Source organism: Plodia interpunctella, chromosome 28 (assembly GCF_027563975.2).
Source record: "Plodia interpunctella isolate USDA-ARS_2022_Savannah chromosome 28, ilPloInte3.2, whole genome shotgun sequence".
Classification (NCBI taxonomy): domain Eukaryota; kingdom Metazoa; phylum Arthropoda; class Insecta; order Lepidoptera; family Pyralidae; genus Plodia; species Plodia interpunctella.
Window position 1 is genome coordinate 1,566,254 of NC_071321.1, and position 23,292 is coordinate 1,589,545.

Below are 23,292 nucleotides of genomic sequence, written 5' to 3' on the forward strand. Positions count from 1 at the left end.
TACGAATTTCAATCAGTATTTAGCATATATCGATTGGCAATGCATGCATTTGCCTATATTTTTTATTAAAACAAAATTTCACGTTCGCGCCATTTTGAATTCGAGAAAAAGACGACACATTTCCAATTTTAAATATTTTTTTTCATAAATAAAATTGTCAATTTGAATTTTTTTCTTTATGTAAATTTGTGCTATGTGATTGTGATTTGCTTGCCGTCTCATTCGCTGTGGATATGTTAATTGGAAAGAGACAGAAGATGCGAAAGTGAATTTGTGACGTTTTAAGTGACTAAAAAGGGGTTATGATGAAGGAAACATTCAAATTCAAAACCGAATTTTATTTACCATGACACTTAGATTATAGTAAGTATTTTTTGACATGTAACATACATTAACATAAAATAAACTTTAATTCACAACATAAGTAGTATAAAACAAAGTCGCTTCCCTCTGTCTGTCATGTATCTTTAAAACTATGCAACGGATTTTGATGCGAGTTTTCAGGGTTCCGTAGCCAAATGGCAGAAACAAAACCCTTACAGTTTCGTCATGTCCGTCTGTACCCGTCCGTCTGTCCGTACGTCACAGTCATTTTATTTCGAGACTGCGTAGGTACTAGGTAGGAAGGTTGTTATTTGGCAGGTAGGTGTATTCAATGAAACGCCAAAATGAAAATTGTGCGGTATGATTTTGAATAATATTTTTTTTAGACAATACGATTAAGTCTTAATGTCGAGGTTTCTACAATAGTTTTTTCGATTATTTTAATATTTTGAGAAGTATTTGCTTCTAAAGTAGTAGAAGCAGAAAGAAATATTAGTGAAAACTAAACACGACGAGCCATAGTATAGTCAAATAAGATATAACATTTACATACAAGTTCCCGGCCCATCTCATACAAACCGGACACACGGTAAGGGACAAAATATTAGTGCTCTGTCCCGTTCCTTCTTTTGTATTAGTAATATGCGTATCTTTCTTTTATAAACAAAATGAAAGAAGATATCCATATTTTTCTCTGTCTACCAGCTTGTAGCGGTGATAAGTCTGAGTGTTATGAATTAATTGGTTAACAAACATTAGTAGGGTATATTACGACGAATCACGTTCGAAGTTCATGAGAGAATAAGATATAGTTACACAGACACATGATTAATACTGATAATATAGAAAAAACAGATACAATTTATCGGAATGGACTTGCCTATAAGTATCTTCTTGATGTTATCATTGTATCATCACGATAGCATCCTAAAGTATACGTTATCATTCCTCAACAAATTATGCATTACACATTTAGCTATTTTGTTTACCCGCGACTTCATCAGCGTAAAATATTTACTTCTGACCGCATAATTGCATTTTTTTTGTGATTAATGTAAAAAATTCTCCTCTCCCTCAATTTTTGACTTTAATGTGGGGGTGGCATGTTTACCCATGCCAGATTATGTTTTCTAGGAACAATATTTTTGTGTGATAGCCAATTAACTCTTCTTTGGCTGTCTTTTCAACGTTATTTACGATATAAGACTTTAATGTGTGGGTGAACACTTGTATGAATACAAGTGTTCACCCACACATTAAAGTCTTTTAAGGGTCGATTTTTGAAAAAAAATGTTTGGACTTTAACTATGTCTTTAACTACATGCATACCAAATTTATCAAAATCTATGCAGCGGTTTAGCCGTGAAAGCGGAACAGACATACAGACTACTATACGAAACTGGATCATTAAATCGACACAAATACACACATAATAATTAAATTATAGTTTTCCATGGAAACGAAATCAAAAACCTTGAATGGTGCTCAGAACTGGAGTTCCACGTCTGGAGCCACTCCTGGGTGCACCGTTAGGTCATGCTTATCATAATAGTGCATTGGAAACCAAACTAAACGTGTGTACAAAATTTCAGCTCGATCGGTTGAAGATATCTGCTTCAAAATTGAGTTACAAGACTCAACCCGAGACATAGGGACATAGTTACATTGTAAGTTAAATAATAACTTGTAAAAAAGTGGCCTTTACCCACCAGTGGGTTATTGTAGGCTAAAAATAATGAAGTGGGTTATTGTAGGCTAAAAGTGCTTGCCTCTGAACCGAGAGGTCCCAGGTTCTATACCCGGTCGGGTTATGATGGAAAATGGTCTTTTTCTGATTGGCCCGGGTCTTGGATGTTTATCTATATGTGTACTTGTTATAAAATATAGTATCGTTGAGTTAGTATCCCATAACACAAGTCTCGAACTTACTTTGGGGCTAGCTCAATCTGTGTGATTTGTCAGAATATATTATTTCGATCTTTGTTTCAGCCTGTTCACCTTCCTGGTAACAACTGTGTTAACATTTGACAGACCAGAAAAATGTCTCACGGGGTACATGACAGACGTACAATCTTGGGTCGACGCCGATGGCGATCTGACGTCTTACGTCAGTAAGTAACGTCTCATCTTAATATTAAATAGGGTCAATCCATACGTACGCTCTGGTAGCCCAATATCCGCAGCAGGTTAAGCAATCTATCAATCAATTAATTATTTATTCCAAAGCATAAGAAAAGATGGTACAATGTCGAAGTAGGACATTGTACCATGAAAGAGTAACAAACATACATACGTACATCCTGACAAACTTTCGCATGTATAATATTAATAAGATATTTGAAAAGTCTCACGTATACAAACTAGTCACTCTCTCATACTCGCGTGTTCCTGGTTTCTTTCGGAGCTGTGACGTCGTGAAATTCGGCATTACATTGAAATTTTTACCCCTTATTAAATACTCAAATGCCACACTTAAAACCTACAAAACCTTAGCTTAGCATCTAAGTGATTTAAATAAAAAATATATATTTTATTTTCTATTTAATACAAGTCCTTTTTTTAACCTATTTCTTCCCATTATTGGACAAAGGTTGCCTCTAATTCCTTCCAAATCCGTGTATGAGATAATAAACATTGTTACTTAGAATTTTCTGTTTAGCTGTGATCTAAATATCTCAGGTACGAATCCTACTTATGCCATATGAGTTCGTTTACCAACCTGATTCGTGTATAGTTAGTTTTGATAGACGATAATTTGCTATCGGTGAAGAAAAATATACTTTGTAAACAAGCATTCTAGTTCTGTAATTGTCACCCAGTGCAATAGAGAAGGTAATGGCAAACCACTCCATTAATATTGCCAAGAGAATCTATGTGTGTTCCATTCCACTTCCACACTAATGACAAGAATATAAGTAAGGAGTGATTTTTCTGTTTCAGAACAAGATGAAGCAATAGACCTATCCAAAAAATTGGACCCTATTCGTACGCTGATAATGAACTTTGAGAACCACATAATTAATGCACAGAAATATGACATTAAGTATCTAAGTCTGGCTAAATGCAAGCTAGAACGGGTGCCAAAGGTATGATTTCCATAACAGGGTTCCATTTCTAAACGTAATTAATGTGTTTGGAAATGAAAATTTCAACTGTCTAACTACAAAACCTCACGACACATGTAGACGCGAATGTGATCTTTTATTTGCCGCAATAAAAAACCAGCAAAAATGTATCTATCCGTCAAAGTTTGGCAAACTGTTCGACGACTGTGTGGAGCTGGCATCCTGAGATTTTATAGTTGGAGTCGGAAATTTTTACAGATGAAGGTCTACCACGAAACACATAAACACGTAGCACGTTACTAACGTCCACATGCTGTCTCTCTTTATATTGTGTATGCATCGTGTGAAAAAAGGAGACTGTGTCGATGCAAGGAAGTGCTACGTGTTTTATGTTTAATGGTAGCCCCCCAGAGTAAAATAAATATAGGACATATAACAGACATGATTATTTTGCACACGCATTCGGCCTGTTATACTATACATATGCACCCTTTAGTGCTTACATCACTCACAGACTGCTGCATCAGCAGATTCGGTTGCGACGTTAGTCGCTAGTCCATTCCTTTCAGTCAGTCGAAATCGAGCTCCTTTCCATGCTAGACGGTTGCCTCAAATCAATTAATTCTTTTTTTAAAAACCTATTTCCTCAACGCCGTATAACATTTGGTGGCAGCGGTAAAGGGATTTAGAAAAATAAAATCCCCGGTTCGCCTCTTTCACGTAAAATTCAAGTATATAAATTCACGCGTGTATGTGTTTGTGTTCAACTTCGAGTTCTGCTTCGGCCCTCATAGTCGTCGTCTTCAAGAAAGCAGTCCACCTGGGGCCCATTGTTGGGCATCGCCGATATTCAACGTGCTCCAACCGGCCTCAAACCACCTGCCAGGTTACCCACTGTCACGCGATATTGACGCTGTGACCGGTATACCATTGAAGCGACAACTAGTGATTCATCACATACACGGTATCCTCATCACTGTATCCAGATCTAAGCGCACCTCCTATCGACATCGAGATTTCACCGTATCGACGACGTCACGCCGTGCCTGTATTTTGTTGTGTCTACGCGACCAGCGACATGCTCGCCCTTATCACGTTTCCTGCATTCCTGTGAGTGACTTTTTATTCATACTTATTCTATTGGTCATTGCTACTCTGTACTCGTGTTTTTTTTAACAAACGAATTCTTGTCATAATTGTATAATTTTATTATTATTATTTTTCTTTTATATTCACATTTTGTTACTCATTTAAAATGGCCGAAGGTCGTTCAACCAGCCCGAAACCCGAAATCTCTGTCACAGACACAGAGGAAGATACCCAGGGCCAATTACATCCAGGCCCCTCCACTAGATCTAGTAAAAAGAAAGCGGCTGTAATTCCCAAATCCGAAATTGAATTATCCACTTTGCTTAAATTTATAAAGCCATTTGATGGTTGTAGAGAAAAGTTAAATTCATTTTTAGTAAATTGTAATAATGCTTATGAAATAGCCTCGGACACACAAAAAGATATTCTCTTTAAATACATACTCTGTCAGTTACAAGGCAAAGCAGAGACCGCCTGTTCCATTAAAGAATTTACTAATTGGCATCAGCTTAAAGAGTTCCTCAAAACGCAGTTCAGCGAGAGGAAACATTACGCTCATCTCCTCACCGAATTACAGGAATGCAAACAACAAGTCACTGAAACTGTCAGTCAGTATGCTTTAAGAATAGAGACTTGCTTATCTCATTTACTTACCGAAATTTCCATCTCACACGGCCATAAAAGTAGAGAAATGATTGGACGTAGTGCCGCGATGGAGGAATTAGCCCTCCATCATTTCCAAATGGGGCTAACGCCTCGAATATCTAATTTTGTTAGGAGTAAATCCGTTAAAACTTTAAACGAAGCAATTAATATCGCAATTTCTGAAGAAAGAATCCAACAATCTTTATCTAAACATTCAGCCCCGTCTAGCAATCAACAATCTCGTCAGTTTATACGTCGTAACCAAAATCCATCTTCATTCAAAAACAATCCTACTACTCCTCGTCCTAATAATAATAATTCCATCCTTGTCTGCCGATATTGCAAAAATCCAGGTCATACTATAGAACAATGCCGAAAAAGGGAATTTAATAATAATCGCTTCAAAAATCCTGATCAAAACTATACAAGGCAACCCCGTGTTCATTTCATCTCCGATGAAACTTCGGAAACTAACGATGATTTTCTTACCAATCCTGAGGGCGGTTATGACACCGTAGACTCTAATCAAAAAAACGAGTAAACATCTCGTCCCAGTGTCGTGCGGGATTATATAATTTTAAAACCGGCACTATCAATTATAATTCATCTACTAAATCCTCTGTATCCACTGTATCTATGCAGCAGCCCAAGGTTGATCTGCCCAAATCTACTAAATCCTCTGTATCCACTGTATCTATGCAGCAACCCAAGGTTGATCTGCTTAAATCTACTAAATCCTCTGTATCCACTGTATCTATGCAGCAGCTCAAGGTTGATCTGCCCAAATCTACTAAATCCTCTGTATCCACTGTATCTATGCAGCAACCCAAGGTTGATCTGCTTAAATCTACTAAATCCTCTGTATCCACTGTATTCATGCAACAACTCAAGGTTGATTTGACCAAGCCTACTAGATCCTCTGTATCCACTGTATCCATGCAACAACCCAAGGTTGATCTGCCTATATCTACTAGATCCTCTGTATCCACTGTATCCATGCAACAACTCAAGGTTGATTTGCCCAAGCCTACTAGATCCTCTGTATCCACTGTATCCATGCAACAACCCAAGGTTGATCTGCCTAAATCTACTAGATCCTCTGTATCCACTGTATCCATGCAACAACCCAAGGTTAATTTACCCAAGCCTACTAGATCCTCTGTATCCACCGCATCCATGCAACAATCCAAAGTTGACTTATCCAAATCTACTAAATCCTCTGAATCCGCTGCATCCGTACAACTTAAAACTACTAGTTCTCTAGATCCTTCAAAACCCAAAGTTTATAATATTTCAAATATTCCATCTAAAACCTTATTACCTCATGTTCTAATAAAGTCCTCTGTCTCTGATATCCCATTATCTCTGCTAGTAGACTCAGGATCATCTGTAAGTCTATTGAAACATTCTTGAATTATGAAACATCCCAAACTCACAAAAGACATAATTCAGTTAAAGGGTATAGACCCAACTGATAACCCTGTCTGCACTCAAGGTCACTTTTTGCTAAAACTGCAACTTCCTAAATTCGACATATCCCATAAATTCCATGTAACTGATATACCTGACTTACCCTACGATGGAATAATGGGCTCAGATTTCCTTAATGCACACAATTGTAACATAAATTATAATAACAATATCCTTTACATTAGAAACACATCCATTAGACTACACTTTCATGAGCCTGCCTATATAATACCTCCTAGAACGGAAACTATTATCGAATGCTCTGTATCAAATCCTGAGGTAAAAGAAGGATTAGTCCTCGATCAGAAACTTTCTGAAACTTTACTAGTAGCTAATTGTATAGTCCATGTAAAAGAAAATAATAGAATAAATATATCCATTGCTAATACATCCGAAGAACCCGTAACTGTCAAATCCAACCTAAACTTAAAACTCGATCCCTTTAATCCCAAAGTCCTGTCAGAACATTCAAATGAATGCATAAATCATATAAATCTTACTACTAATAGTTTCAAAAGAACACAAGAAGTGTTAAAACAAGTCCGCACTTTTCATCTTAATAAAGAAGAAAAAGACAATCTTCTACAATTATGTTCCGACTTTTCTGATATATTTCATCTCCCAGGAGAGATCCTAACTCATACCAACGCTCTCAAGCATGAAATCAAAACAACTACCGACAATCCCATACACACAAAATCCTACAGATTCCCCGAAGTCCATAAAGCCGAAGTCCACAATCAGATAAATAAAATGTTAGAGCAAAATATCATAGAACCCTCTGACTCCCCCTGGTCATCACCCATATGGGTTGTTCCAAAGAAACTAGATGCCTCTAATGTACAAAAATGGAGAGTTGTAATCGACTACCGTAAACTTAATGATATCACTATAGGTGATACTTACCCTATACCTCAAATCACTGAAATTTTAGATCAACTTGGCAATAGTAAATACTTCTCTACTTTAGATCTGTCATCCGGTTTTCACCAAATCCAATTAAATGAAGCAGATAAATCGAAAACTGCCTTCACAATTCCTGAAGGACACTTCCAATTCACAAGAATGCCATTTGGGCTCAAAAATGCCCCTTCAACATTCCAAAGACTCATGAATTCTGTACTGTCGGGCCTCCAAGGTACCCGCTGTTTTGTTTACCTTGATGATATAGTCTGCTATGGGTATGACCTTAAATCCAGCATCCAAAATCTGACAGAAATCTTCCAAAGAATCCGTAACTTTAACCTCAAACTTCAGCCGGACAAGTGCGAATTCCTCAGACGAGAAGTTTGTTATTTAGGACACGTAATCACAGAGCAAGGTGTAAAACCTAACCCTGAAAAGGTCAAAGCCGTAACTTCTTTTCCAATTCCAAATAATCCCAAGGACGTGAAATCGTTTCTTGGCCTAGTTTCCTACTATCGTCGTTTCATCCCCGATTTCTCTAAAAAGGCAAAAGCTTTTACTAATCTTTTAAAGAAGGATGTACCCTTTAAGTGGGAAAATCAGCAACAACTTGCTTTTGACACACTCAAGGAAGAACTTACCTCTGCACCTCTCCTGATATACCCAGATTTTACCAAACCTTTTATTCTTACCTGTGACGCATCTAATCATGCCGTCGGCGCTGTACTCTCTCAAGGACCTGTGGGAAAGGACCAACCTATAGCTTTTGCCTCACGCACACTCAATAAGAGTGAATCCAACTACAGAACAACCGAAAAAGAGCTGTTAGCCATAATATATGGATGTAAGACATTCCGCCCTTATATATATGGGTATAAATTTATCATCGTCACAGACCACAGACCCTTGAAATGGCTATTTAATCATAAAGATCCAAGTAGTAAACTCCAAAGATGGAGATTAAAATTAGAGGAATATGACTACGACATAATATATCGCAAAGGTAAACTAAATTCAGCTGCTGATGCCCTCTCTCGATATCCTGTCAATCCTATCTATCCAAAAAATCATACCAACCTGAACCCTAATAATGATGAAATTCCTGACGATGACCTACAAAACCTTCTAATATCTCCTTCCAGCCTAGAAGCCGATCTAGCTGATCCTGAAATAAATAACGAATTACTAGATTATTTGAATGATATATTAGACAATGAATCTCCTGGAAAACAACCAGAACCACAACTTTCATCAAATCAAGAAAACCCCGAAATCTTACCTTCTTCTGTCCAGTCTGCACCTGAAAATCCTCCTCTAGTACCTGAAAACTTACTTTCTGATCGAACTGCACCTGAAACTCCACCTTTAATACCCGAAGATTCACCTTCTTCTAACCAGACTACACCTGAAACTTCATCTATACAGTTCGGATCAGATGAAACCTATAATACTTTCCTAAAAGCATCCAAAAATGTACACGACACTCTTATTATAGAACATAATGAAAATCTACTTAAAACCACACAAAACCTTATTATTATACCTACCTCCATAGACTTGGATGAGTCTATGCCTTACATTCAGGAAATCATTAATAGTTGTTCAGAACCCGATCGGAGTAATTTCTTAAAACATGAAAGGTCATTATTTACCTCTCTACCTCTCACTATTAGAAATAAGACTTACCTTTTCTCATTCACAAAAGTTCACCATTTTGACGACTTGTCCTACCCGGATATATTTAAATCCATAAAATATGTGCGGGACGAGATTATAATGACATACCCTACTATAAACGAAGTTAGCATAGCAGATTTTAGGAATCCCTTCGATAGACACTCCTTCGTAAAAATCTATAATATTCTCAGCTATCTTTTTGACGGAACCAATATTAAAATCCATATATATCATAATGATATCATATATCCTTCTTTAAATGAAATTCCTAAAATTTTAAAAGAGAACCATGACATCCCTATCGCCGGACACTTAGGATCTTCTAGAATGCTAAACCGTATAAATGATAGATATTATTGGAAAAACATGCGAAGTGACATAGAAAACTACGTAAAAAACTGTACATCCTGTCAAATAAACAAAGCCTTACGCAAAACAAACAGAGCTCCCATGATAATAACTTCCACTTCTACGTCACCATTCGAAAGATTGTCCATTGATATTGTAGGTCCTTTACCTGAATCCGGAACAGCCAAACTTAAATTCATTCTAACTATGCAAGACGATCTTACGAAATTCTCGCTAGCATATCCTCTTCGTAGTACTACTGCAGAAGAATCCTGCGAATGCCTGCTCCATTTTATTTCATTATTCGGAATTCCTAAACATATACTCACTGACCAAGGCACCAACTTCACCGCAGACTTATTCAAGAAAACCTGCGAATTTCTAAAAATAAAACAGTTGTGGTCCAGCCCTTATCATCCCCAAACACAAGGCGCCTTGGAAAGGTCACATTCTACTCTCAAAGAGTATTTAAAGTCATATGCCAATGAAAATCAAGACAACTGGCCCCGTTATGTCTACACAGCCATGCTAGCATATAATACCGCCGTACACTCTACCACACACTATTCACCTTACGAACTATTATTCGGGCACAAACCTCGCATTCCAGACTCCGTTTATGGTGACGCCTCTAGTGTTACTTACCCCGAATACGTAAAAATGTTGCAACATCGGCTAAGGCATTCTCGAAATAAAGCCTTAGCGCTCATACAAAAATCTAAAATTAGTTCTAAGACTTATTATGACAATCGTACTCGCCCAATAGAATACAAGGTTGGCGACTATGTATTACTTAAAAATCATCTTAGATTACGTAAAGCCTTATCACCTCTCTGGAAAGGCCCATATAAAATCGTCAAAGTCCATGGTAACCACACTTTATCATTGTTAATAAATAAAAGGCATGTAAAACATCACTTTGATGAGGTGAAACCTGTGGAAACTCACGAAGTTTAAATTAGGTTTAGGTATAAGTTTATATTTTAGTTACTAATATAGATAGGTACTAGGTCATACAGGTAAAACTAAGTAAAGTCTCTTTCCTTACAGCATACTGGCCCAAGGTCATCCGGAATTTATTCATCAAATCAACGTGAGCTCCGGAATTTACTTTGACCCTATCGGTGAACTTAAAATTCGTATGAGTCATTTAGACGTGGTCACCCCACTCGATATCTCGCACATTGAACCCCACTTGCAAAATATAAACTCAGTATTAGGTACAACACGCTACATATGTAACCAAATTAGATTAGAAAAATCATATAATTTACAATGTAATAACCTGTTAGAACCCTTAACAATAAGATATCATGACATTGTCTCTGAATATTCCACTATTTCGCACTTAGTAAATAGAAGATCTAGAAGAGGAGCCTGGATAGGTGCCGTTGGTTCTCTCTCCAAAATCGTGTTTGGGACCCTTGATGAAAATGACGCCATAAAATATGACAATGCCATTCGAAATGTTCAAGATAGCGAAAAAAGACTGAGCTCATTAATAAAAGATAATATCCTAATAACATCTGAAGTTTTGACAAATTTTAATAAAACATTACAAAGTATACAACTTAATGAGGTCAGCCTTAATCTAGTTATCGATAATTTCTCTTCAACATTAAAAAATATTACTTTAATTTCAAACGAATTAGTTGTAAAGACGAATATAGATTTTATACTCAATAGTTTAGAAGCATCTATACTCACCTTATCATTCCACCTCGAAGACATAACAAACGCTATTATTTTTAGTAGTCAAAACATCCTGCACCCGGCCGTATTACCGCCCACGCACTTATACCAAGAAATTGTCAATAATTACAGATACTTACCTGTAGACCTTAAGTTACCTGTAAGCTTAACATTAAGTAACATACATATTATTACAAATGTATCCAGTGTAGTGTGTTATAGTATAGGCAACAAGATTATTTTTGTTCTGAAAATACCTCTAGTGTCCCCTAAAGATTATAGTTTGTATCATAACATAGCATTGCCAACTCCTCATATTAAAGATAAACCTAATACTTTTAGTTTCATAAGACCTAGTAGTAAATATATAGCAATGACCATAGACAAATCCGAATATTGTAACCTTGATTCGTTAAAGGAATGCATAACGATAAGCCCGCGCGAGTACATCTGTGACGTTATGACAGTGTTCCCGTCCAGTGTTAACCCCTGTTGTGAAAGTGAGTTATTGTCCAATACAATAAGTGTTCTCCCCGTGCAGTGTAAAACAGACTTCTTTTATGGATACGTAGATTTATGGCAACCACTCGATAATAATAATTGGCTATATGTACAATCTAAAAGCAGTAAACTTTACATTGAATGTCCTAAAGAAAAACTTGTTGATATTAACATTATCGGAACAGGAATTTTAACTATTCCTAATAACTGTATGGCCCACTGTAAAAGTACAAAATTGATACCTAAATTTGATAATGTAAAAATAAATGTTAATATTGTTCACTCTAACTTCAACTTAATTAATGATTCTTGTTGCACTTTAGATAAGTTTAATAAAATAATAAGTAATGAGCCTCCCCTTAAGTTGCATAATATAAATCTAGATTCATTCACATTAGAAACAAAATCTAAACTAAATTCCATTGCTAAAGAAACAGATAAAATTCTAAATGAACATCAAATTATTAAATACGAGACTCATTACTCAATTATTACTATAGTTATAATTTGTGTAATCTTAATCTTTTGTATAACCAAACTTATTATGTATATTAAATCGCGCAACTGTCTATCCCGTCGCCTTCCCGATACTATTCCTCCAATCCCTGCAGTTTCTCCAACTGATCAGATTCCAATTGCAGAGAATATTACTCCCGCTAAATTCAGTAAACCTTGTTCCGTTAAGGAAAATATACCATCTCCCAGTATAAGAATTAATATTTAACCCTAAGTGGTTTTCCTCTTTACAATTCTTCCTAAACATAGTTTCAACCCTATGTTTAGTCTACCCCAAGGAGGTGTTATACTATACATATGCACCCTTTAGTGCTTACATCACTCACAGACTGCTGCATCAGCAGATTCGGTTGCGACGTTAGTCGCTAGTCCATTCCTTTCAGTCAGTCGAAATCGAGCTCCTTTCCATGCTAGACGGTTGCCTCAAATCAATTAATTCTTTTTTTAAAAACCTATTTCCTCAACGCCGTATAACAGGCCGTTTTTTTTTTCAATTGTCTCAATGTGGATGAAAAACTGTTGTCACTTGATGAATTTCTTAGTTTTGATACTTATTAATGAATTAACTGACTCGTGGAGGTAACAGATTTGAGGGCTGGCAGCTTTTTTCTTCTATGTAAGACTCGCAATAAAGCAAGGAAACGCTGTAAGTGTTTTGGGCACTTTGCCTCCATGGCATTGAAAGATTGTCTTTGTTTATCGTCTGGGTATATTATTGGATCGTATGTTATATGTATGTAATAATTTATACTATAAAATTGGCGAGAGATTGAAACACATCGCACAAATAACAAATACCTATAAATTATTTATTTTTAATTTCATAAAGCTAATGTGAAAAATCTTTTGCAGATCTTTCATTTCAAAAGTTTAAAAGGAGAACTCTCCGAAACGTTGCAGTATCTCACTCTGTATGGGAACAACTTTGTGGACATCAGCGCGACAGGGGACGACTACCAAATGTCTATCAACGCCACCCAGAGGAGAGAGGTGGACAGTGTCAACCACTTTCTGGATGGTAAGAAAGTGTAGCAAATTATTTAGTGAGTGACGTTCATTGAAATATGAGTTTTAAAGTATTCATCTGAAGACATATTTTTCATTGATGACATGAGAGCTGCAAGCGAGCAGTCTCCTAATATGTTGTCAATACAAAGTGTGTCTTCAGCGAACGCACTAAATCTTATATTTCAATGAACATAGTTTTGCCGGGAGAGTATCTTAAATCTGCCACGATCTACGTTCTCCAATCTTCTTGATCTTCGAGTCCAGCAATAAGTGAAGTATGGTACATGACATTCACGTCTTAATTTTATTGCCTCCTATTTTTCGTCTTTAATAATTCCGTCCTATTTATAGTGTCTTTGATGCAATCCATCCATCATTACTTTGGTCTTCTATCCTTGAGACCATTACTTGTATAGTGAGTTTTTGTATAAAATCGTATATTATTACTATTGAAAATTTCTGATCCAAGACACCTTGATTTCAGATCGCAGCATATGGACTCTCGGCTTCGAAAACATCACATTTGCTAATTTAAAGGAACTGGATCTTCGAGCTTGTGGCATTCAAACTATAGGGAGACACGTATTCAAGGGCATGAGAAACTTGCAAGCATTATATTTAGGCGAAAATTGTATATACGAAATAGGTAGCAGTGACTTTTATAAGCTCACAAATCTGGTGCATTTAGATTTGAGCAGAAATTCTAAGTTCAAGAATCAGGAACCAAATCCTTTGCTCATAAGAGAAGGAGCGTTCAAAAAAATCATAAATTTGCGTGTTCTAGATATGTCATTTACTATGTTACATCCAAGGAGTGTCGCGGCTGTTTCCAATTTAGGTCCAAATTTACAGACTTTATCATTATGTTGGTCTTCATTACCAAGAATTTCAGACGGTTTTTACAAAGACACATCAATAAGGCAGCTAGATCTGTCAGGGAACTTTGAAGTACTGGATAATATTACATCTTTTAGAGGACTTGAAAATTCTTTACAAGTATTATATGCCGAGGGCGTCAAGTTGAAAAATTTTGATATTTTCAATAATTTAAGAAAACTGAAGATATTAAAATTGACTATGAATGAAATTGTTGCAATAAAGCGAGAAGTAGCTTTGACGCTGACAGATTTGCAAGTATTAGATTTGGACAAAAACAGGTTCGCAACTTGGTTGTACCCAACATTTTTTGGAATGCGCTCGCTTCGATTCTTGTCATTGAGAGAAAATAACATAAACGTTGTGTCTTTAGAGATGATGAATGATATCAGAGACATATCCTACATTGCTTTTTCAGGGAATTTGATTATCTGCAACTGTCATACAAGAGAGCTGGTAGATGCAGCTGCAATTAATGAAAGGTGTCAACAATCTGAACTATTAGCTTTAAATGGCAACGGAACAAATGAAGAATTCAATATGGCAGTAACAGAATATAATAACAGAATTATGGATAGAATGAATATTTCGTATCTAAGCAATAGTATAGACAATTGTAATAAAAAAGTTGATATGCAAAAAAGAAGTAAATTTTTATTACTTGATTATGAAAAGGAGAAATATTCTTGTATGCAAGCGTTTGAGAGTAAATCAATTCCATTTATTGAAGTGAAAAATTGTTTAGCAAAATCCGAATCATACGGCATCGAGCAAGGGTTTCAAAAGGGGGTAAATCTTTTACTTTTGTTGATAATGCCCGGGATCGTGTTACCTGTTCTATTAGTTATATTCATGTTTAGAAGGAGGATTAGGTATTTTTTCGTGACTATGAAGAATTCAGCGACTCTTAGTCTCATTTCGAACAATGAAGTTATGGACGGTAAGTAAATAAGCACTGTTTCATGGATTTTTATAATAATTTTTGTCTCTTGAACTTTTGGTTATTCTGTTTAAATCTGTTTTTATCTTCATAGTAGTATTCCTCATTGATGTAGTCATTACGTGGAACGAAGTACGCGACGACTTTCTTTGCAATATTAATGAAGTGGTTTGCCTTCTCCATAATATGTTAAATTGTTAGTTTTAAAATCATCATTTGTTTTTAATGCACCATTCGTTGTGCTGCGTTTGGCGTTTGGCGTGCTAGCTTCTCAATATTTTTTTATATCACACACCTTGCCCGTGCCTTTATCTAGCTAGAAAGCATAGCTGAGGTCTATAGGTGAAATTATATAAAAACTACAATGCTTATGACCATGATTGCCCCCGCAGACGCAAAGATCTACAACTATGATGTGTTCGTGTCGTACTGCCACGAGGACCGCGCGTGGATGCTCGACCATCTCCTGCCGCACCTGGAGACCGACTGCAGCGTCAGCGTGTGTCTGCACGAGAGGGACTTTCAGGTTTGAATTTATCACAAGCTTTTATTTAACTTGCAATGTATGTCGCTATGTCCCTGTCTCGAGTGGGATCTTGCAAATCAATTTTGAAGAAGATATCTTCATCCAATTGCGTTGAAAGTATAGTATATATTTCGTTTAGATGACAATGCATTATTATTATGATAGTGACCAGATGGTATACCCAGGAACGGCTCCAGATGTGGAAACTCCTCAGCGGGTTACTGCACGGAAATATTTTTTTGTCACACATTTAATGCAATAAAATCTCTTTTATGTAGATGAATCTGCTGGCAAGTCATACTCATGAACAGAAAATGATAGTGGCCAGCATTTTTAATTGTATTTTTCCTCATCTAAAGCGCGTGGGTTTCTAGTCCCTCTGGTCAGTAATATTCATGAGAAGAACAATATTCAGTACATCAGCGGACTTGACTAACGCAAATCGCTGCCAAATCACAAAACACGCGTCTAAACTGGCTGGCTACCTTAGTTTTTATTAAAAAATATTGCTATCTTCACATTTAAGTTGGAGACTGTATTAACCCATGCATCTAATGTAATTCATTTTCATTGGTTATATATGAACGAGCAAGAAACTTCCACCAGAACGTACAGAGATGCTCAATGGAATCACTTCTAATCTGTATTTGGGCCCATACAAAAGTCCTTATTTCAGAAATACAAGATTCTGACGCATGTATTTGTGCGTGTTTTTTGATGTTGAAATGTTTGAATGATACTAAATTTGACGTCTGTCGCCTGTTCTATTACAACCAGTATCTTTGTGGTCACATTCTTGATTTGGTTCCAGGTGGGCCTCTCGATCCTGGAGAATATAGTTTCATGTATGGACCGCTCTCGGACCATCATGTTGATCATCTCTAGGCAATTCCTCATGAGCCAGTGGTGTCAGTTCGAGATGCATTTGGCTCAGCACCGGTATGTATCGTTAATCGCGTCGTAGACGAAGTATACTCGAAATTGGACCATACGAGTACATATTTAGTTTTCTTTTTATTTATTTATCTGACCCAATTTCCATTGAAGGAAAACATCATGAGGAAACCTGCACACTGATTGATTATTAACTTGTGTGTGAAATGGAGAAGGCAATTGCTAACCACTCCATTACTAATGCCAAGAAAGTTGTTGTGGTGTTTAATTTCCACGTAATGACAGTGACCCTCAGCCATAAGGAATACGACTATTAAGAAGAATCCGACCCAAATACGATTTCCTATGTACCGTTGTCTATTCCTGAGAGATTATTACCTAGATACAAAGTAGTGCGAGACAAAAAAATTATTTGAACGTTTTCACCAAGAAAACGTTCAGATGAGATAGAGAAATTGAACTAATAAAAATTTTCAGACTCCTCGAGACTAGACGGGAAGATCTGACCCTAATTCTCTTAGAGGAGATCCCGAGGCGACTCCGGCCCAACACGCTGCACTACCTGATGCTAACAAAGACCTACATCGTGTGGCCCCGGGCCGAGGCGGAGCAGGCCGTCTTCTGGCGGAGGCTGAACAAGAGCGTCGTCACTCAGAAGAATAAGCTACACGACAATGTGACATTAGCTTGATAGGAATAATGATAGTTGTCGGAGAATGATCAAAATTATGATGGAGTACTCCAGATTATAGCAGATATAGTACTAGAATACACTTTGGAAAGATAGACATTTTAAAACCTTCAAAATCCTTGTAATTAGAATAAGAAATATGGCTGTGTAACAAACAAACACATTAGTTCTCGATGTTGAAGAAGCTTGTCCATCACAAATGCTTGTAAATCATATAATAGATACCGAAATGACTTAAAAAGATTGCTAAGATAGCCGACTATTAAAGTTTACTATCCTCGTAATAGCATCAAAAATGAAAAAATATGCGAAAGTTAGTTTATTTGATTGTTTGTTACCTCTTGAACCTTTATCTGCTGGATCAATCAAACCAATCTTCTTGATATTTTGCATATATGTACTAAGTTTGTAGTGCGGAGAATGACATAGATAGGGCACCTTTCATCCCGGAAAAATAAATGGAAAAGTGCTTTAAAATTGAAAATTCTTTTATTATATTTCTTGACAGACTATAGGTATTTAGTTAAATTATAAAATGTACAAAAAATGTATGATGTGAATATAAATCTTGTGCTGGTATGAAGCCTGGTGCTTTACACACTTCTTAAATGTTGTTAAATTCATAGTTATAAGTATCTGACGATCTGTTTCACCGCTTGCTGATAAAGTATTTGATAGCCTACCGATATCGATCAGCGTTAAAAATTGTAGTTCATAAGTGTTCGATGTGATGTGTTGTGAACTGGCCAATCACATCAGGCAGATTAATGTAGTAGATTAGTTTCTCTGTCAGATTACAATATGATATTTTATCAGAAAGTGGCGAATCAGACCTAGAATTTGTTGTGCCAGCTCCACACTATCGGCGAACAGGTGCCGACGCGAGGTAACGTGCATAGCTTGCATGTGAGCTCATTTTTACCGCGAGGAAATACCAGCAATGTACGTCAAAACCGCGACACATTTGTCGAACTGTTCGCCGATAGTGTGGAACCGGCGTAAAACATAATAATTAAAGATTTACCTCGTAAACTTATATTGTTTCATTACGTTATTCATATGGTATCATAATTCAAAATACAAAAAAATATGTCTGATGTCTGTTCGCATGTTAATTCTGCATTTTTCACAGGAACGCTTGGGGCAATGTTCAATATATTTCGTTTATGTCCTAGTATTGGGCAAAGGCCTCTCTTTCATCTCCTCTCCCTTTCTTACATAGGCATTGAGGAGAGCTGACGGCGAACAGTCCGCTAATTTGTTGTCAATGTAAATTATGTCTACAGACAACGACTTAAAACTCATTTTGCAATTAACGTCATTTTGTCGTGGGGTAGCGGCGGTGCGATACGAAGTGTGTAAATCTCAATGTAACTTACATGTTGCTAGAATGAGATCCCCGCATAGTCGTTTTGGCTGTGGCGGCGTCATCAGCAGGTCCAGGTAAAGAACACCGCCACATATCCTGCAAGTGAAGGAAATAATGACTTTGTTAGGTTTTTGAAGACCTCCGTGACGCCAGGCTGTGCTGCAGTATAATTATATTCTGGCTGTTTAATTGATCTCCATTGAAATAATCTCCCGGAGACTGATTCTGTGTGACCTGATCTGTAACTTCAATCTGCGCTTAGTTGTCACCACGCCTGTTCACTATCTGGAGGATCAGAGTTCGATTATCAGCGATGGCAAATAATTATAGTTGTAATCTATACTTTTATTATAAAGAGCATTTGTGAGTTTGTATGTTTGAGGCGGGTAATCTCGGATACTATCGAACCGATTAAAAAAAATATTTCACTATTAGAAAGGTACATTATCCACGATGACTCAAAATTCTCACTGGAGCGAAGCCCCGGGCAACATCAAGTTTTGTTTGTTAACGCTCTATCTACTCAACCAAATTTCTTGATTTCTTTTTGCATACATGTAATTAGGACTACGGAGAAGGACACCTTTCCTCTCGGAAAATAATCTTGTTCCCATGTGAAAGAACGCGGGTGAAGACGCGTGCAAAAGCTAGTATGTAATAATAAGCCTCACCTATATTTCCGCAGATTGATTTCACCCGCTCTGGTCCTCGTCATACAAGTTTTGAGATATTTAGCGAAAGCCATCTCTGTGGGTAGAAAGAAGTATATGATACTGAATGGACAGAGATCGAAAGAAAAACACAGAATGTAATGATAAAAAACTAGTGCGGATAGCGTGATTGTTGAGAAACTGCATCCACCACACAACACTTCAAACCGCAAACACTCCATTCCGGCTGCGACCACAGCGACTGCAGGTTCGTTGAAACATCAGCAACATTCAATAAAAAAGGTTCAAATTCAAATTCAAAATTCTTTATGCAATTTAGGGTGATATCATCACCACTTATTGACGTCAAAAAATTTACTTAAACTAAGTCTACTGCCGGCTTCCAAAGCGCAGGTGAAGAAGAAGCGGCGCAACACACTTCACCGCGGCCTTTTCTCCAAAACGTCAATTAACAAATATATGTATAATATATGTAGTTGTGTATTCAAAACGCGAAAGTTTAAAAAAACACTAACATTAAATCTGCTTTCTTCGATATACGAGATCAATTTTTACCGTTTTGTTCTCCTATGTAAGTTCGAGGGTCGGGCAGGTTCTGTGGCTCCATCATGTTCAAATTGTCCAACTCTTCCTTTTCTTTCTCATTCTTCGTATATCTAGAAGAAGAGTTTTGTGTTAAGAAAGAAAGAAAGAAAAGAAAGAAATCATTTATTCGGCAAACACATAAAATCCAAACATACAAAAGAGTAACAAATATATATCGAATAAAATATGTAAGCCGAAATGGCGACCAGCTCAGCATGGTGCCAAGGTATCAAGCCAAGGCGCTGATTTTCAGCTGGAACCAAGTACAAAAGTAGGTATGGTGGCAAAATAAACAAGTTAATATGTACGGAAACAGAAACAAACAAAAACAAACAACAGCAAACAATAGGATTAAACATATGACTTAGGAAAAAATGTAAAAAAAGGAATAAGGATAAATTACAAAATTGGAAGCTATGGAAAATATATATATATATATAAAGTATAAATATGAACCTAAAAATAATTCAATGTATTGCCCTCAATTTGCCGCAATAAAGTAAACTCTTTGATGCGCTTACGGAATATTGTGACAGATGACAAATTACGAAGAGGGGGAGGTAAATTGTTCCAGATTTTGGCTGCGGCATACTTGAAACTACCTTTAAAAGCTGTTAATTTGTGACTCTGAACAATGAGAAGGCCAAGACGAGATCTAGAAGACCAGTTTAGCTTTTCTAATAAATATAGGGGTTTACGGTATTTAACAATTCCAAAGAGGAGAGTAGATAGATGAATGTAGCGGCGTGACGACATGTTTAGCATTTTTGCAGAATTGATGAAGGGTGATACATGTTGTCGCGGTGGAATGTTAAAGCAATATCTTGCACAAGCATTTTGAACTTTTTGAATGAGTGCCTTAGTTTTTGCTAAAAGTCGCGGTCCATAAACAGAGTCAACGTAATTAAATTTTGACAAAATTAATGATTCAGTAAGATTTATACGAAGTTTAAGGCAAAGATAATCTCTTATTTTGTATAAAAGTTTTAAACGGTAAAAGCAGTTACGGGAAATTTCTACTATGTATGAATGAAAACGAAGTTCAGAGTCCATCAACAGACCTAGATTACGAGCTTCTGAAGTAGAAGTAATAGACTGTCCATTTATGTATAATTGTGGCGATTGAGATTGAATTTCATTTAATTGGTGCTGAGTGCCTAGTATCATATACTTGGATTTATTTGGGTTTAAGTGGAGGAAATTCAGTTTAGACCATTGGTTCAACCGGTCAAGATTATTGTTTAATTTTGTAACGGCTGAGTTAACACTATCTGGTTTGCATGATATATATAATTGAAGATCGTCAGCATACATATGAAATTTAGCATGTTTTATAGAGTAAGATATGTCTGACATGTAAAGAATGAACAACACAGGTCCAAGGATGGAGCCTTGCGGGACTCCCCTTTTTACTGGGGATGAAGACGAAACCATGGGAGATCCGTTACTTTTGTAGATTTTGACATATTGAGAACGGTCACACAGGTAGCTTCGAAACCACTCGAGAGTAGACGCTTCGAAACCATAAGAAGATAGCTTGTGAAGTAAGAGAGGTATATCAATGCTATCAAAGGCACGAGAAAAGTCAAGAAGAACAAGAAAAGTGCCCATTCCATTATCTTGGGCTTCTAAGATATTACTCGTAACGTCGAGCAAGGCTGTGGCTGTACTATGTTTCTTTCTGAATCCTGACTGTGCTTCTGGGAGAATTTGATTGGTCTCCAGAAATTCAGTTAAATGTAAATGCGTAGTGCATTCTAGTATTTTAGAAAGAATTGAAATGATACTTATTGGGCGAAGATCATTTACGGTGAGAGGGTTTGAATTTTTTGGTAGAGGTCTGACAATTGCAGTTTTCCAGGTATCCGGAAAGATAGAAGTAGATATAGATTCATTGATGATGAGGGTAATAGATTCAAGAGAATAGGGTAGGGTTAGTAAGATCATGTCTAGGGAAATCTGATCAACTCCTTGAACATTTGATTTAAGATTATGTACTATTTGAGAGATGATTTCAGAACTAACAGATTTAAGTTTGAAAGTAGCGTCTGTTTTAGGTATGTTATTTTAAGACGAAGGATTCGATGGATGCAAAACAATATTAGGAGAGGGGTTAAGAAAGTGTTTGTTTATTTCTTCAGGAGAGGAAATGTGATTGGGTAAATCGTTTTCATGTTTGGGTGGCAAGACATTGGATTTAAGGTTTTTCCACAAAATTTTAGGATTATCTAGGTTCTTGTTGATATAAAACTCAAAATATGCTTTTTTTCCCTTTCAATAGCAGAAGTCACATAGTTTCTTAGTTTTTTGTAATATTCAAGATGGTTATCTTTCCTAGTTTTATAATATCTTTTGTGGGCTTCATTTCTAAGTTTAAACATTAACTTTATATTGTCGGTTATCCAAGGATAATAACGATCTCTAATAACAATTGATTTTAATGGTGCATGTTTATCAAATAGTTGAAGTATAGTGTTATTGAAAGTAGATACCATCTCATTAACGTTATCTGCATCTTTAATAGAATCCCAAGGAACAAGTTTCAAGTCTTGTTCAAATAAGGTAGTATCTATGTCTTTTATAGGTCTATAGGAAATATGTTTGGGACATGGTTTATCTTTTTTAAAATTTAACTCACATGTTATCAGAGCATGGTTGCTCAATTTGCTGCCAATAACGTCAATTGTCACATCTCTAACTCGAGCGTCAGTGCAGATGACGTCAATAAGAGTGGCACTATGATCGGTAAAATGGGTTGGTGATTTCACAACTTGTTCTAGATTGAGAAGCTCAATTAATTCTAACAATTTTGCAGATTCAGGAGATGTTTTATCCAAAAGGTTTATGTTAAAGTCCCCGAGGAGGATAATGTTATCATAATTTACGAAATACTGAAGCGATTCTGTTAAAGCCTCTAAGAACACCCCATAATTGGACCGAGGCGGTCTATAGGCAGTGCCAATAACTACCTTTTTACCTTTGATATTCAATTTTATCCACATTTGTTCTACTTGAGGACATGCAGGAAAATCACAATTCTTAACATATATTCCCTTACGGATATAGAAAGCAAGGCCACCACCGACACCATTACATATATTTTTAGGACGAGGGACACTGCGAAGCGTATAACCTGGGATAATAGGAGCCTTACTATTATTATCAATGTGTAACCACGTTTCATTTATTGCAAGAATGTCAATTTGATGTTGAGTAGCTGCCAATATTAATTCATCATGGTGAGTGCCTAAAGTGCCTGGATTGTAGAGACCAACTTTAAAGTATTTGTTGTACATCATAAACTTAAGTATATCGCGTGAATATAATTATTGTTATAAGAACAATATTGATTAAGTTTGTGAGTAAGAAAATTCAACGGCGGATTAAAAACTCCAGGCAGTTTTGAGATGTATGAGTAGTATGAAAAGTGGCTAGACATTGCGATTGCTGTATAAATTATACGTACAAAACATCGAGTATATGGAAATACATATATAAG

At 36.5% G+C, this 23,292-nt stretch overlaps 4 protein-coding genes across 6 annotated transcripts in view; 3 read left to right on the forward strand and 1 right to left on the reverse strand.

Moving 5' to 3' along the window:
- Window positions 1-23,292, reverse strand: part of LOC128681839 (dynein axonemal intermediate chain 7 homolog) — a 45,238-nt gene that overhangs the window by 11,074 nt on the left and 10,872 nt on the right. For both annotated transcript variants that reach the window (XM_053766062.2, XM_053766063.1), the window contains exons 15-17: window positions 19,764-19,864; window positions 19,209-19,284; window positions 18,548-18,633 (exon numbers count right to left, since the gene is read on the reverse strand). In XM_053766062.2, coding sequence (XP_053622037.1) covers window positions 18,548-18,633; window positions 19,209-19,284; window positions 19,764-19,864 — 263 coding nt within the window. The remainder of the gene's footprint in view (window positions 1-18,547; window positions 18,634-19,208; window positions 19,285-19,763; window positions 19,865-23,292) is intronic.
- On the forward strand, window positions 34-18,204 carry LOC128681840 (toll-like receptor 3). Of its 2 annotated transcripts, XM_053766065.2 has the most exons (9): window positions 34-363; window positions 2,314-2,435; window positions 3,265-3,410; window positions 13,086-13,251; window positions 13,726-13,887; window positions 14,536-15,057; window positions 15,450-15,583; window positions 16,395-16,522; window positions 16,955-18,203. In XM_053766065.2, the coding sequence occupies exons 1-9, from the start codon at window positions 347-349 to the stop codon at window positions 17,166-17,168; spliced, it is 1,611 nt and encodes a 536-aa protein (XP_053622040.1). In that variant the 5' UTR covers window positions 34-346; the 3' UTR covers window positions 17,169-18,203. The 2 variants fall into 2 exon arrangements, with proteins under 2 accessions (XP_053622040.1, XP_053622039.1); XM_053766064.2 differs by having other exon boundaries at window positions 13,726-15,057; window positions 16,955-18,204.
- LOC128681841 (uncharacterized) lies at window positions 3,850-12,665 on the forward strand. The gene is made up of 2 exons (XM_053766067.2): window positions 3,850-4,499; window positions 10,575-12,665. The coding sequence occupies exons 1-2, from the start codon at window positions 4,468-4,470 to the stop codon at window positions 12,439-12,441; spliced, it is 1,899 nt and encodes a 632-aa protein (XP_053622042.1). The 5' UTR covers window positions 3,850-4,467; the 3' UTR covers window positions 12,442-12,665.
- On the forward strand, window positions 4,493-6,443 carry LOC128681842 (uncharacterized). The gene has a single exon (XM_053766068.2). It carries the CDS (start codon window positions 4,645-4,647, stop codon window positions 5,662-5,664), a length of 1,020 nt encoding a protein of 339 aa, XP_053622043.1. The 5' UTR covers window positions 4,493-4,644; the 3' UTR covers window positions 5,665-6,443.